This window comes from Vanessa cardui, chromosome 1 (genome assembly GCF_905220365.1).
Source record: "Vanessa cardui chromosome 1, ilVanCard2.1, whole genome shotgun sequence".
Classification (NCBI taxonomy): Eukaryota; Metazoa; Arthropoda; class Insecta; order Lepidoptera; family Nymphalidae; genus Vanessa; species Vanessa cardui.
In genome coordinates this window covers 8,597,767-8,613,939 of record NC_061123.1, presented here as the reverse complement: position 1 = coordinate 8,613,939, position 16,173 = coordinate 8,597,767, and the positions used below count along the sequence as shown (strand labels likewise).

The 16,173-nt window shown below is 30.8% G+C and overlaps 2 protein-coding genes across 9 annotated transcripts in view; one reads left to right on the top strand and one right to left on the bottom strand.

The window, feature by feature from the left end:
- LOC124533731 (protein lin-10-like) overlaps positions 1-16,173 on the top strand; it is a 125,847-nt gene that overhangs the window by 43,133 nt on the left and 66,541 nt on the right. The window lies entirely within an intron of this gene.
- Positions 13,594-15,003, bottom strand: LOC124543371. The gene has a single exon (XM_047121604.1). It carries the CDS (start codon positions 15,001-15,003, stop codon positions 13,933-13,935), a length of 1,071 nt encoding a protein of 356 aa, XP_046977560.1. The 3' UTR covers positions 13,594-13,932.

Genomic DNA, 16,173 nt, shown 5'->3' with positions numbered 1-16,173 from the left:
ATTTGTAAAAAACGTGACTACAACGCAATTTCGTCAACTGATTATGTACTGATTACTAAATATGCTTTCTAAATGTGCAATTTTCCCAACCTTCAACAATATTAAGGCTCGTAGTGAAACTCGTTGGAGGTTTATTTGGAGTTTTTTTTTAAGGGGACTACAGGAGCTAATTGCCCTTGAGAATCACGCGCACACACTTACACTAACGACAAAAACGGCATGTCCCCGCGCGCACTACGCTTAGCGAGGCGGTGAGGTTACGCCTGAATGAATATTCCAATAGATGGCGCCGAACCGCCGCGCGCCGCGCCGAGCGAAAGCGAAGCGAAGTCAATTCTATCAATTCTATCAATCATAGATTTCATAAAAATAGACAGGACAAAAGAATTATTTTAATTTCTTTGTGTCATTTAAAAAATTATGATAAAATTAAACTGAATTAATTAAACTTAAATTATTATTATTTTATGTACAAAAAATAGTTACTTTAAACATTTTTTTCTTTTATTTTTACTGTATTAATTCAATTAGTTGTAATACTAAATATTAAATCGTACCTATTTTTAAATTTTGTAAGTTTGTTAAGCGATTTATTAAATAAAATTGGAACTGTTCGTAATTTGTACACTGACAAAAAGCGTAGAGTTTGTTCTTTTTACTAATATCGGTACACAAAGAAAAAAAATTAATTTAAAAAAGTCAGCATCAAAAAGTTACTATAAAAATAATATCGTCAAGTCGGTTTAGTAGAATTATTGGTTAACTCGGTCAATCACAGTGGGTTTAGTCATAAATGTCATAAAAATAGTTTGGATATTAGAATTATTTGTATTGTTTTTGACTAATATTTGAAATAAAACTGATTCAATTAAATTCAAATATTTTTATTTATTTTTGGTTTAACAAAAAAACAAATAAATTTCGTTTCAATTTTTTTATTAAAATATTTTTTTTAATTATTCGTTCGTCGTCGTTCGTTATTAAAATATCTTGATTGCATCAATATTTCACCCACTTTCACTGAAGCTACAAGCTAAAATTTTTCAATTGATACTATTTCCAATCTTTAAAAAATATTGAATTACGTATATGACACTTCTAAATATTTTAGTTCTTTGGTTCACAACAATTACATATTTCAAGATGGCCCAGTGGGTAGAACGCGCGCATCTTATTGCGGGTTCAAACCCAGGCAAGCACCACTAAATATTCATGTGATGTGCTAATTTGTATTTTTTTTTTATTATTAAATTTCATCCATACATAACTATATTTCCTATTATAAACAAAATTGATAAAATTAAACTCTAACGTAATAGAAATAGCTTCCGTGTTATTTTTTTTCGATATTCTTAATTCTGAAAAAATAAATGCATAGTTGTTAGGAATTAAATTTTAATAATTATAAAATATATATATATTTTTAAATATAGTCCTTTAAAAATAATAAAATTTTAGTTCAGAGTGCGGGGATCGAACCCGCACATTCTTCTTGGACTTGCTTGCATTGACCAAATACTCCATGGTGACTGTAAGAAATCTGTCGAAAAATCTGATTCTATGCGAACTAATTGCATTGTTTTTAATAAATGTTTCCAATAATCATTATTTATAAAATATATATATATATATATATATATATATGTTTACTAATTAAATACTCTTACCTTTTCATATTATCTTTCATATGTTCGGCTTTTTAATTTATATGAACGTTTTTTAGTTTTCTTCACAGATTGTACTTTATTTCCCATTTTTACAAAATTAAACTTTATAAAAAATAACTTAACAAAAAAATAAATGGCTAACTACAACTAGACTATTTTAACTTAATATATTTATTTACATAAAAGAATAATATTCGACAATTAATTTACAATTAAAATTACACAAAAATAAAATCTACGAGATTTTATTCGCAACGATGCGGTGAAAAGAGCGACACGTCCGTATAGCAACAGGCCTCGGCCGGCAGTGTCTGTACGAGGCGCTCACGCATACATGCTTACGCATTTTGGTCGAAATTAAGAAAGTCTGATTTAAAAAAAATCTATTGATTTTACTAAATAATTAAGATAATAAATTTTTAGTATATTGTTTGTAGAATAATCTGACAAAAGACCAAAATTATTGAAGGTATATAAGTGTAGTTAAAAAACAAAAAAAGACTTTTTTAGAGGTAACTTTGCGATTTTTTTCTATCGTACCAAATTAATTACATCATGTTTTCAACACAATTAATAACTAGCATCTATCCTGAAGATTAACATATATTTTTTTCATTTGGTTTATTGCATTGGATTATATACTTTTTGGCATTTTAAAACTTGCATTTAGCTCATGTAGTCCCCTTAAATTAGTTTGTTATTCTAGGATGTATATATATCAGTATTATAAAGATTTTGCCGAAGACAAAGCTGTACAATGTTGTCTTTTTGTATTCTTGTAAACATTGTCTTTATTATTTATTAAAAAGAAAATTTTATGCCCGAGGGAAATCCGGTGACGGATATTACAAAGATGAATGAGGTTAGTTCTTATGATAGATATTGTGGTAAACAATATATACATATATATATTATTGTTAGGAAAATAATTATAATAAAGTAACGAAACATTATGTAGTGTCATAATTTTATAAGAGTTTGTAGGTACTTATTTTTTGCAATTGTCTGCAATTCTATCGATGGGAATTTTTTAAAGTCTTCCGGATTAATTCTCCATAACTTTAAATTGTTTGTTATTTAAATTTACCTAGTCTTGTATATAATATATATTAGTTGTGCTTTTATCAATAAAATACACTGATGATTTCTTGCTGCTGGGCTGCCTTGTTATAAAAATAGTTGTACATTATTTATTAACGTTGTCCATTGTGCATTGCTGGATAAACAGAATTTCCACCGATAAATAAAAGGTTCCGCAAAATGATTTATTAAAATTTGTTTTTCTTTAGCACTGGCAAATTAGAAAGTTTAACTGTTTATTAAGCATATGAAAACTGAACATTTTTCAATTTCAAGAATTACGTGTTCTAATTTTTGCACTAAACCTGCTAAATATAGGGTAATATCATATATTTTTTCTCCGTAGAAGGAAAATGACGTATGCTTTGGAAAATTTCGTTACATTTAATTTTAATAAGGACTTTTATTTTACTGATTAAAAAGCTCCTGAATACAATTAAAGGTATTTCCTTTCAATTAGAAATAAACGTTACAATAATGTGACTGGTTGAGGTAATTCGATATTAATTAAATATAATTCTCTGGGAAAACTTATTTATAACCGGAATATTCCTAACTTTTGCAATTAACCAAGGAAGCTATTCGAACGTCTCACCGTTTAAACTTCCGGAGAATTGTCGATTGAGAATGATTAAAATAATACGAAAGGTGAGAATTATTTCTATTTGTTTTATTAATGGTGATGAGTTTAATTTGAAATTAAGTTCATATATCTTTAAATTATAATTTCATATTTTTTATAAAATAAATTTATAATATTAATAATAAAGTTTCCGTTTCGGAAAGCAGCGTCTAGCTAGAAGAATGACAAGAAACTCGTATAGTGGCTCATTTCAAATAAACAGTTTAACTGTAATGTGTAATTAGTGTCCTGTGATGGACACTCCATTCAAAATGTATTATATCCATTTAAAATGTATTATACAAAAATACCTTTTTATTTATCCAGTTAGCTTCAGTCAGACAGATAGCTTCGGAAAGATTTTACCTGTTTCAAAGATAGGAATGGATCAGCTTAGATGACCACTAAACTTCTCTCAACTAAGAAGTAGAAACAGAAAGCAAACTCTAGCGTCTAACGTGTCGTAAAGTAAGACTCTTCCTGAACTTGTACGAGAAACGTAGTCGTTAATCTCTGATTCAGACGTAAACAATGAAACTTGGCAGTGTTCGTCGGAAGTCCTATGCTTAAGTTTATACCCACTCTACATTAAATGATAATACTTTTGAATTATGGAATTATTTTTTACTGTTTCTTCCTTCTGCCGATCGGACGAGAAGAGGGATGCGCGTACTATTTAAAATTTAGGCATATTATGAAGATTTGCTTCTGTGCGGTCCATACAACCTTTTAGTGATAGTTGATTGTAGTGTAGAGTAAAAGTCTCTGATATATGATACTGATGGATATATTGATTGATATACATAATTAATTATGATCTAAATTATAGAATGATATGAGCGCGCGAGGTATGTTTGTTAGCCGTACACGAACTGATGAAATAATGTGAAAATGCTCATGCGAAAATACATAACACTGCTACGCGCTGCTAGGCTCGTACAGCTTCTGTGATGGTATATATTAAATAATTATTTAAAGTATAGCATAACAGAAGCTCGGTAAAAGGCAGTGTATTTTGAAATGAAAATTCCGAAAGAAATGTCTACGATGGTGTGCACAGCATGATGTTTATTTTTACGTTTTAAATCCGCTCGAATCTGCGCTCTCGTATCAGACCTCAGTTACTGACATATTGTCACATTTGTGTGCGAAATATGATAAATAATGTTGTTGCATATATTGGTATTTCGTAAGTTTTTTGTAATAATGTGATTGGTGTATCTTATAGATATCATTAATACCGATAAATTAATGTTAAATTGTATTTCTATTTATTTAATGTCGATTCAGGTTTTGGATTTTTTTTGTTTTTTATAAAGTAGATAGGAACAGTAGGTAGACAGACGAGCAAATGAGCCACCTGATGGTATGTGACCATCGCCTATATAAATGGGCGCCGTAATAAATATTGAGTATTTTTTACAATGCCAATTATTTAGAACTAAGATGTCCCTTGTACCTATAGTTACATTGGCTTACTCAACCAGTTTCCCATCGAAACAAAGCAAAAACTAGACGAACTTTCACAAAGCCCTAACGACAATAATTTTTTTTAAAGTAAATTAATAAAATTATGGTCCTTCATATGACGGCCAATTTTAATATATATTAGTTATATAACGAAAATTTAGGAAAATTCATGTTTAATTTTAAAAATCATGCAATATATTACACATTCGCAGTCACATTTTGCTTCGACGTTTTTGCTGTATTCATGAAAGTAAAAAATCAATCTGATGGATGATACACGTAAACTGCTGATGAAAAACTGGAACTTTAACAAAGGATATTGTGTGTAATATCAAACAAAAGGTTGGAGAGAAAGCTGCTTATATGGGCATAACAGACTGTGGAATTACTTTACGTTGATATCGAGGTAAAATAGTAAATTTTAACACAACCAATTATTTGTTATTAAAAGGGGTAATTTCAATAGAATATTATTTTCAGACATTATTATTAATTTTTTTTCAGACTTACGTAAGCTATTTTAATTAATTTGATTGGTTTTTACTAGTTATAGGTTTAGAATGTATTTAAAAAAACGTACGTTTAACGATTTATGAGGAATAAACCACACAGCGAAAAACATCCGGATTTCGCATTATTGTAAAATTTTATGGTATGTAAATAAGACCTGTCATTTGGTGCAAATACGCAGTACTGTGCAAACTTAAACCTTAAAAATCACGCGGTGTGATTTCGCAGTGCGGTCTTAGCCTTAGTTCTGTAAAGGTTGATTAGTTGTATACCGAGAATGTTTGGTACTGTTTAAAAAAAAAGTTTCATTGAAAACCTTAATCTACCCTTTCGAAATTTTATAGCCGATAAAGATTCGATACTTAATCTTTCTTACGTAGAACTAACCAGTTCACCAATTTGAAAGGCACCGCATAACACTCCTGAAATTACTTTATTATAAAATTACTTGTTTTAAAGTGCTGCAAGTTATTTATGTTTTACACCTTATAGATTCGTTACATTTAACCGCGGTTATAAAATGCAGTATTTAAGTTTTAGCCGAGTTTGTTTCAGAGTGATATATGTTTATACAGAGTGACTTGAGCTTGTCATTTTTTCAAACGACGCCGCCGCCGCTAGTGACAGCCTCGTGGCCCAATTCTGTGACACATATGGAAAATTTTAGGTTTTATTTCTTTATAAGTTGTGGCTATTGGTTTTGTATAAAGTATATGATAAAAAATCATTTTCCTTTCGTTCTATTTGATTGTACATATGTAATATGTCAGCAAATATTTTGCTAATAATTATTTTCAATTATTAATCGGACTACTTTAATGATATAAAGGTGTAGAAAATTAGGTCAATAATCATATAGATCTAATAAGTAATACACAATGAGTAGATTTCAAAGGTGTTAAAACTACTGAGTTGGATGCTATGAGAAATTTTTAAATGTTAAAATATTTAATAAGTTTTACAACTGAGAGTAATCAAGTTACAGAAATCTAATAGTTTTTGAGAAATACATCAATTAATACATACATATTTTCTATCGCGTAATTATTATTTTGACAGTAACTAACTCGGAGATTATTAGTACTGTACTAATTTACTAACTATTATTTGCGATTACCGCGGATATTTTTTTACCGCACTGTAAGACTAAAGGAGGGTATTGTTCAACTCTGTCTGGGCCGTTGACCCTGTGTATACGACACGAGTTCTTGGAAGCCAGCTTACGAGTTACAGGGGTAAGTTGGCCCTCCGTCCCCTCGCTAGACACGTAGGTTAGTTGTTCAAATTGTTTTTATGAAATGTTACATGTACACATGTAACGATTATTTATATGTATTCATTTTTTAGCAATGATTTAGTTGTATTAGCTAATATTTTTTACCCAAAGCTATAAAAATACTGCATTTACAAACAAATTTCTAAATACGCTCATAATATTTGAATTACTGTAATGTAGGCATCTATCGTTTATTTTTACGGCAAACATTGTGATAATCATTGTCAAATTTGTTTTGTAAGACACAATATCAGTTCGCCTGAGACTGAAGTTGATTCGAAGCGTAGATTTTATATTGAAGCTTTTATCATTTCAATATGAAAGGGATTTATAAATAATATCGCTTTGCTGTCTGTTTGTGCATAGATTAAAGCCTAACAATAGTCGTAATAGCTGCAGTATAAAAACGCATTCAATATTATCCTACACAATCGCTGCCATGGAACAAAGGGGAAACTTTTGAAAGCAATTAAACATGCAATTGCTTTGTGCTGTAAGTATCTCTATTCGAAACTGATCAGTTTATATAAGTTAGAATTTTCTTTTGAAAATTAAAGCGATGTATCCTATTATTAAAATATAGGTAATAATTCTTAAATACTAGTAAGACAATTAATAACTTATCTTAAATAACGTATCCCAAGTAGGCTTTAATCAAATATTTATTAAAAAAAAAACTTAATGTATTCTTAAAATAACATGAAGTATTGAAGCCAGTCGACGAAGATCGAAGCAGTTAGTTAAAACTCAAATCTAAACAGTATGTTCGCTGGAGGTGTAAAAAGGAATTGATTTTAATATAGTCGCTAATAATGACGTCTTATCGATTGTTGTAACTAAAAGATTATGAATCCGACGTTATGGGTACAATAACATATAACACCTGGCATTAATTTTGTGTCGTGGTGTCAGCATTAATCGTCTTCGTTGAATACCTAGTTTGAGCGATTCTTGTCGTAAGCGGTGATACGAGTGTCGTTTACCCACTTGACTTTGACTTGAGGTCTTTGAAGAGCGGAGTTGACATCATATGGGATTTTTTTGTGTTACGTTTTAAAACATCTAGGTTAAGTTTCTGTTCTATTCTGACTCGATTTTCCTATGGTTTTGGTTTTGTTATTAATAGAAGAAAGTTTGAAGTACTGCTTACTTCCAATGTATTGGTACCGGATCACACTATCAGTAGGAAATCAGCAGTAGTAACTGATTTTTTTACATTTAAACGTACATTTAATATCTTACATGTTCTCTTATTATTATTCTACAAATGAAGCAGTTAAAATATCGTCGCAAATGCAAGAATAATAGCCCAACACTAAACTTGAAATGAGCCCGTGACGTCATAATCTCACTTTGATGATATGAAGGCTTAATCGCGTGTAAACACCGGCACGAGCGAAGTGTTCTGTACTTCAATTATGCATTCGCGTTAGCAGGAAATAATCTTCACAGTGCACTGCATATTATTTTATAACAGAAAATATACAGAATAAAAAACCGAGATACGTGTGCACTGGTATTCGTTTAGAATATAAATTTCTGTAACTAAAAAAAAAAACCAAAATAAATATCAAATAGCTCGATTTACTATAACATGTATAAAAGTAAAGAGATCCAAGGAGAAGAGGTAAATCGATTAAACCACAAGCATATTTTTATAATATTAAGATCTGCTTTAAAATCTCGATATTTTGTGGACTTGTGAACATGGAGTAATGGAAACAAAGTCGTACTATGTACGAATGACGACCTCCATGGTCGAGTGGTGGGTACACCGGTTTTCATGGGTACGCCACTCTGAGGTTTCGGGTTCGATTCCCGGCCGAGTCGATGTAGATTACCATTAGTTTTCTATGTTGTCTTGGGTCTGGGTGTTTGTGGTACCGTCGTTACTTCTGATTTCCATAACACAAGTGCTTCAGCTACTTACATTGGGATCGGAGTAATGTATGTGATGTTGTTTCATATTTATTTATTTTATGTACGTATATTTTATATTTCATAGCTGTAATTATACGAATTGAACTAGGTATAAATAGGCTATTTGACTGGTTTTTAAAATCCATTTTATATTATTTAGTAAAAGTTAAGGAACCCAGTAAAAGTTGTGTTTTTTTAATTTCTAATACATATTTCCCGAAAAATATCATCAAAAATTCCATATTTAAATAGCGCGCAAAAACGCTACTTGGACAATATGGCGCTGCAATGGGGTCGGTGACGTCAATTTCTTTTATTTTAATCTGTGGTATATATAGCAGAAAAGCAAAGTTTACAAGAAAGTGACATCATCATAAACCCGTCCAATCAGGAGCGTTTTGTGTCACGTGACAAATTTTTGAAAATATGCATTTTTATTCATGGATTTTTGAATAAATTAAGTATTATTTTCAACTTTCGTTAGTAAATAACCATTTTTAAACTCATAATATACACTGATTACAATAATTCACAATTTATTTTTCGTATTGTCAAATAGCCTATTGCTATCAAGTTATTTTAGTTGATTATATCTTCTTAAAATTTAACTAAGAAACTTCTTATTCTACATTTTAATCTTCTGGTAAAATTTCTTAATCCCATTTAAGACATATGACATCTGTACTTAAAGCAGAAAAAGTCAATCCTATTTGTATGATAATGCCATCCTTTTGCGCATTTGCTAATTAAAAATGGATTCATGGCACTGCTTTGTATGGAGATGATACGAGCTAGTGATACGTCAGACAGTCTTTCATAAGTACTAATAGTAATTTCTCAGCTGTGATGAATTGACTTCCATATATCAGAGGATTTTTATACATTGACGCATCATACATTTTTTGGCAGACTGTATGAACAACCTATAAAATTTGCTTTTAAATGTTCCGAGTCGATGCTACTTGCAATAATATATTTTTTTGTTTAACGATTCCAACGACATATTGATTAGATTTTGTTGTTTGGCGATAAAGTAACTGTTGAGTGGGCCCTACTTACCAAAAGTAGGTTGGTACCTACCTAGTCAAGCTTACACGAAGCCCTACCACAAGTGAGACTTTTAGTCTTGAAAAAAATAACTCTAAAATATGTACGTAATATACGAACTTTTACTAAATAAGTTTTACTGCTTAAACGCCACGTTTCTGCACGAACTTAAATTGAACATTATGAGAACATGTCTCTCATTCTACAAGCTTCAGCTTTGTGTACCATAAAATATGTTTAAATTTGATTTTTAAAATAACGTCGTAACGAAATTTTATATTAATTGACATTGTTCAAATACGTTACTCTTAGTTAAATTGATTTGTAAAATCGTATCACAAACGTCTTTTCTGTGTATCTACTCAGAATATGTTTGAATCGCTAACTATAGTGCTATAGTAGTATATCTCTAACTTATACGATTTTATTTTATAATAAGTAAAGTAGTATGTAGTCTTGTTTGTGTTTTCTGTGATGGTCTACAGCCATGACATCATATGTTACTATTAAAATTTGGAGCACCACAGATATCTGCAAAAACCAGTAAACTAGTTTTCGAAACATTGAATATGCTTATATTGGAATAAGACAGTATTAATTACTAATTTAATAAAACTCTTATTAGATTTCTTAATTAAACCGATTTGTATTGCTCTCACTCTCTGCTCACAGTGACATTACAGTTACATTAACAAAAAAAAAAGCACAGAAATAATTTATATTATAACTTAAGCGAAACCGTGGGGTTACCCACGGTTTCGCACAAGTTAATAACTAATGTTTAAACACATTCCTTTTACTTTTATTTAAAACCTATGACAAATAGATATGCCTGACAATTGTTTTGTCTACAAAATGAAGCCGAAATTAAATGTTTATGTTATGAAAATTTAGATCAAATATACAGGGTTATTTGTAAAACATTAACAACCTCGCAGGGCTAGATTGAGAACATCATAATCAACAACTTTTGTTTTATGACCTTGAACAAAACTAAATATTTTTTCCAAAAAAACATTTCCAAGTTTTTTTTGCACTCTCTAACATTTCAATATCCTTCCGTGTTGCGTCATTCATATTTAATAATAATAGTATAAACCCTCAATGTAATCACGTGACTGGCACGCTATTGGCCAGCGGTTTTCGGAAAGCGCGTAGAAGGGTTTCGCGCCGCCCACACGCTTCGCTATACGTCTTCGTATTATCAGTTTAACTGACACAGCGACGCGCAAATGTTTGCAGGATGTAACAGAATTTGTTCCTCTCGTGGCAACGATGACGAATGTTTATCAGGGAATTAGGATTCCCGGAAATTTTTACTCTGAAGTGCCGAGCAAAAAGTGATGTTCAGTCTCATGTTCCAATTTAAACACTTGACTAATTAATTTCCATAAGATTATTTAGTTATTTGGTATTCGTATAACGTAGTAAAGTTAATTATTATTTTATACCTTTTCTTAAACTATGTACCTAATCTCCCGGATCCTATCTAATAATAGGATTCTCAACTCCTGATAATGAGACCGACTGTTAAGTATACTTTGAAATAAAAAAGAATTTTCATAATCGGTCAAACAGTCTTTGAGATTCCGTATCATACCTACCTACATAAAAAAAGTCCCGACAAATTAAAAACCGCATTTTTAAGTCGTTTAAAAAAGCTATAAAGCTAAATGAAAGTTAATTACGAACAAGAAAAAAAAATTTCTCAATTTTAACAATCTAAGTTAAAATAAGGTACCTATTTAATTATTTATGAACAAAAGACAATATGATTATTATCAATACCTAATCTTTTTTTTAGTAAAACTGCTTGTACTACTACTACTTTAATTTATCTTATTCAAGGTAAACTAATGAGTTATTTAATCGAACAATAACTAAAATCCGATAATCACAATAAATTAAAAACTTGTCAACATTTGATCTGGCCGGCCTATCCATCAAAAGCCGTAATAATATTAATCGTGACTCATTATGTAGGTACATAGGTAAATCAACGCCTTCATACTCCTACTTATCAAAGCATAAAACTGACCGTATTAAAAATGATAAAAGGTTAAATCGTTTTGTTTAGGCACACAGCATGTTTAGATACCTAGGTACGTAATTTACGTGTATGAATAATGTATTCAACATTTAACTATTTTATTTTATATTAAAGTAATATGACACACGAATCCATTAAACATTAAAAACAGGCCATCAAATTGAAATTCCGGCTACCAGAACCAAGAAATAGAAGTGCATTTTAAAATATTTTTTTTTTGGGAAGAAAGGAGTCGGTGATATTAATTTACATTCAACAATAGAATAAAAGCAAATAAGTTTCATCAAAACAAATTATTTTTCAGTTTCAAAATAGTAGGTATCTTTTCTATCCATCTATCAGAATCTTACTGTAAAGACAAGGCTGTATGGTCTAGTATCATTGCCTATGTCAAATCAAGATGAATTAAAATTAAACCCTGCAATGTGACATTTATGTATTTGTTTACATTTTTTTGCAACTTTTAACGTTTATGAATCATTAGTTTTAGATTTAACAGTTTTTGCAACTTACTTTTAGTTGGACTACTATTTTGCGACATTGCTACTGACCATTGCAAATTGAAAGTTTAGTTCTTTGCACCATAAGAAAATTAAAAGGAAATTAAATAGTAAGTATGTTTATTTCTCTGCTATGTTTTACATTTTTTAATGTAATCTTTTGTTGGGATTTTTTTTAATATTAAAGTGTGGAAGTTTTAATTCATTCTTAATACCTAAGTTACCTATGTAAATTTTTGCGTATTTTGTGATACAAGATTAAATGTTGTCTGTTACTTTGCACCTCTGTACAGATGTGTACAATACCTTGTTGATCTCCCTAAAACAATTTTAAATAAACCAATCTATTTAAAATTTTATAAATGTCATACAATTTCTATTCTCTTGACAAAAATATTGAAGAGAAAGCTCATCTTTGTGCTCAACAGCTTTCTTTATTGTTATTTCCTATGATTGTTATTGATATTCCTTTCTTTTAGTAAAATAAGTTTACATTACTAATGTAAAGTAAAAATTAATTCTTAGAGGAAGCATAAATTAATAATGTTATTTTTGAATTGATAAGACAAAAATTAACTAAATTATTAAGCATGTAATTTAACTATTTTATTTTCTTTTAGTTTGGAATTCAATAGCAGCAGATGTATTTGCTTAGATTTAAAATGTCAAAGTAAAGTCCTCATTTAAATAAAAATATTTTTATTTTGCATATGTAACTTTTTGGTATTGCTAATATTGCAATTAGAATTAAATCCAACACCTCTGATGGAATGTTTGTTTCATGAATTCCACAATACATATTTCAGTATGGATTGTATTTTCTATCCAGTAAACATCTGTTCTTTAATAAGTCTCATAATCTCTACAGGTAAACAACTTGTCAAAAGTTGTATATCAACCGTGCTGGCAAAGAGCTGATCAGACCAGCTGGGATTAGGTACCTCAAGCGAGCTAGACCAGGAAACTATCAAACCTTCCTGCAAATTTTCAGAGGAAAATCTCAATTGAACATCAATCATAAGAATAATAAAATTATTTTATTATAAACAAAAGGCCTTGTTTTTTATTAATCTTGGTATTGTATGTCCCTATGGTATTTAGTAACTGTATTAATATGACTCAATATCTTTTATTCCTTTCTTCATCTAATTTGTTATAATAATATTTTTGTATAATAAATTAGGAACTGAAATAATTTTTTTTTAAACAAAAAATAGACCTTATTTTAATAAGCTTTAATTTTTATGCTTAATATTGTTACATTCTTGTTAAATTTTACATTCAATTGTTTTTTTTTTTTTACAATTTATTATGAACAAACTTTATACAAAAAAAACCTAAGGGCAATATTTTTATTATTCTGACTGCATCATTTACAAATAAAAATTGCAAATATGAATTATACAATTAACTTAAAAAATATGATCTTAACTCTGTTAAACTGATTTAATGATGGAATTAGGATCTGGGTATAAAGATTCTTCTCAAGTTAAAAGACAAACTTAAGTTTTAGCTCATTGATTTTGTTTTAACAAATTAAAAATAAAACAAAAACATAATAAAATGATTGTATGGGTTTGGAACCACGCACCATTTAGAATTGATAGTTTTATGGAGACCAGCTAGTTTGTGAGTATCGCGTTTAGGTAATGAGAATGACTTGTCTGTTTGAACGCTTAATTGATACTGACTTGCTTGCTTTTATATTTACTTAGGAATGTGAAACATACAATGAAATTATGTTAATGTATTGGTGAACCTATACAATGATGCTTATTTTAATTTAAATTTTATTCTATGGTACCTCTAAGGGTTAAATCCCGGGGATGTCTGTGTGTATCCCGCACATATTGTTCTATGTAATCACCTTCACAACCTACACATAATCCACACCTAAAAATTAATTGTTCATTCACTCTCGATAGCACTTGTGAGTTTGACTTAATCTGGTCGAAAGCCCAAGTGATTTTCTCCACTAACATTTCACGGCTTGTGATTTCACGTCCACTATACACCAATGTTTTGACGTGTCCCCATAAATAAAAATCTAATGGCGTGATATCCGGCGACCTAGCGGGCCAGGCACGAGGTCCGCCGCGCCCAATCCAACGACCAGGAAAATTGTTATTTAAAAAATTCCGGAATTCGCGAGCATTATGCGCTGGCGCTCCGTCATGTTGATAATACATAACACGTAAATCAGCGAGGGGTATATCTTCCTCTAAATCTGGTAGTGTTTCAGTGAGGAAACGCTGGTATGTTTCTCCATTGAGTCGCTCCAAAAAGACAGGGCCTAGTAAAGTTGAATTTACAATTCCTGCCCACACATTGACGCTAAATCGGTGTTGAAAATGATGTGGTCTAGTTTTGTGTGGATTATCATGGCACCACAAATGCTCATTGCGAGAATTGAACAAACCGACTCTGTCAAATGTTGCTTCGTCAGTCCATAAAATAGTTGGCCTCTCGTTTAGCACCCAGTTACAAAAAGCAACTCGCGCGGGTTTATCGGGTTCGTTTAATTCTTGGACGCGAAGAAGGTGAAAAGGATATTTCCCTTCATTGTGTACAACACTCCATGCGAAGTATTGCGATACATTAAACCGCCGGGCTGCATCGTTGGTGCTCGCTGCTGGATTGGCTTCGAAGAACTCCAGGATGTCTTCTTCCTCTCGAACTGTGCGCCTTGGCGGACGACCACTATCTCTTAAAGGAGAACGGAATTGGCCGTAATCGCGTAATCGCTGTGTGGCAGCTAGCATTGTCACGCGGCTTGGAGTAGGCACATTTGGAAATTTAATCGCATATTGATGACATGCTTCTGAAACGTTGTCATCGCATTTCGCTAAAATGCGAACCATTTCAGTATATTCGATATTGGAATATGGCATAATGAACTTATTAACTGAAATCAACGGGACTGAAAACTGAAATTAGCAATAAGAACACGTTGCGCGGGCACATCAAAGCGTAAGACTGCGGCGGCGCATCAAAGCGTTAATTACGTCAAGTCAAGCGTGTTAACTCCGCCCATTTTGTGGGTGGAGCTAAAATCAGACTATTTTAAATGTTTTTTTTTTCATTGCCGTATAGAGTTATTAACATTAGAGAAATCAATTTTAATATCTTTAATTTTGTATGAAAGTAAAAATTAATGAGTTATGAAAAGTCATAAAACAAAAGTTGTTGTTTATGATGTTATCAATCTAGCCCTGCGAGGTTGTTAATGTTTTACAAATAACCCTGTATATGGACTAGAAAATAAAATGAAAAAATCGTTAAGCCTTTTTTTAAATGTTCGTACTATGTAAAATAATTATAGTAGAAAAATTAATCTTACCCTATTTTTAATTCGTTTGAAAGAGTGAATTAAAATGCTTAAAGGAGGTTATAATTAATATTTTATCCCTCAAATAACTTGTTACAAGTTTTTAAAGGGTTGACTACACACGAGCACCAAAGTTCAGAACAACTTACACATGATGTTGATGTGAGCTAAACTTTTCTCAAGAGTTATGCAACAAGACCAAATAGTTTTAGTGTAAGGGAGCAACTTGCCCCTTTGTCTTTACTATGTAAATTCTTGATGAAATTATAATTTTATTTATTTAGGTTATTGTCTTAGCCGGTCTAGTGTCTATTTGTGTACCCTTTACGGGATAAGATTATATAATTCTTTGAATGTATATGACATTTGTTATTTGTTGTTTGTTTGTGTATACCTTTTGTTCGTGTAGTGTTGTAGTTTAGTGTCTTTTTGATCGTCTGTAGCCGAAAATTTTTCATAATTTTTTTTTGTTGATGTATAAACTGTTTGATAGAAAATAACTCCATAAGTAATTAAATCTGGTTGGCTATATAAAACCCAATTAAATAAATGTATACCGCTAAATTGTAATCGAAGCCTATTCATGTGGGTAACTAAGAACTAGGGGACGCACGAATCGATGGTTAGGCGCCGGTCGGCCGACGATCGCTCGGCATTCAACTACACGCCTCGCCATTGCTACATATTAAAATGCTTAAATTCC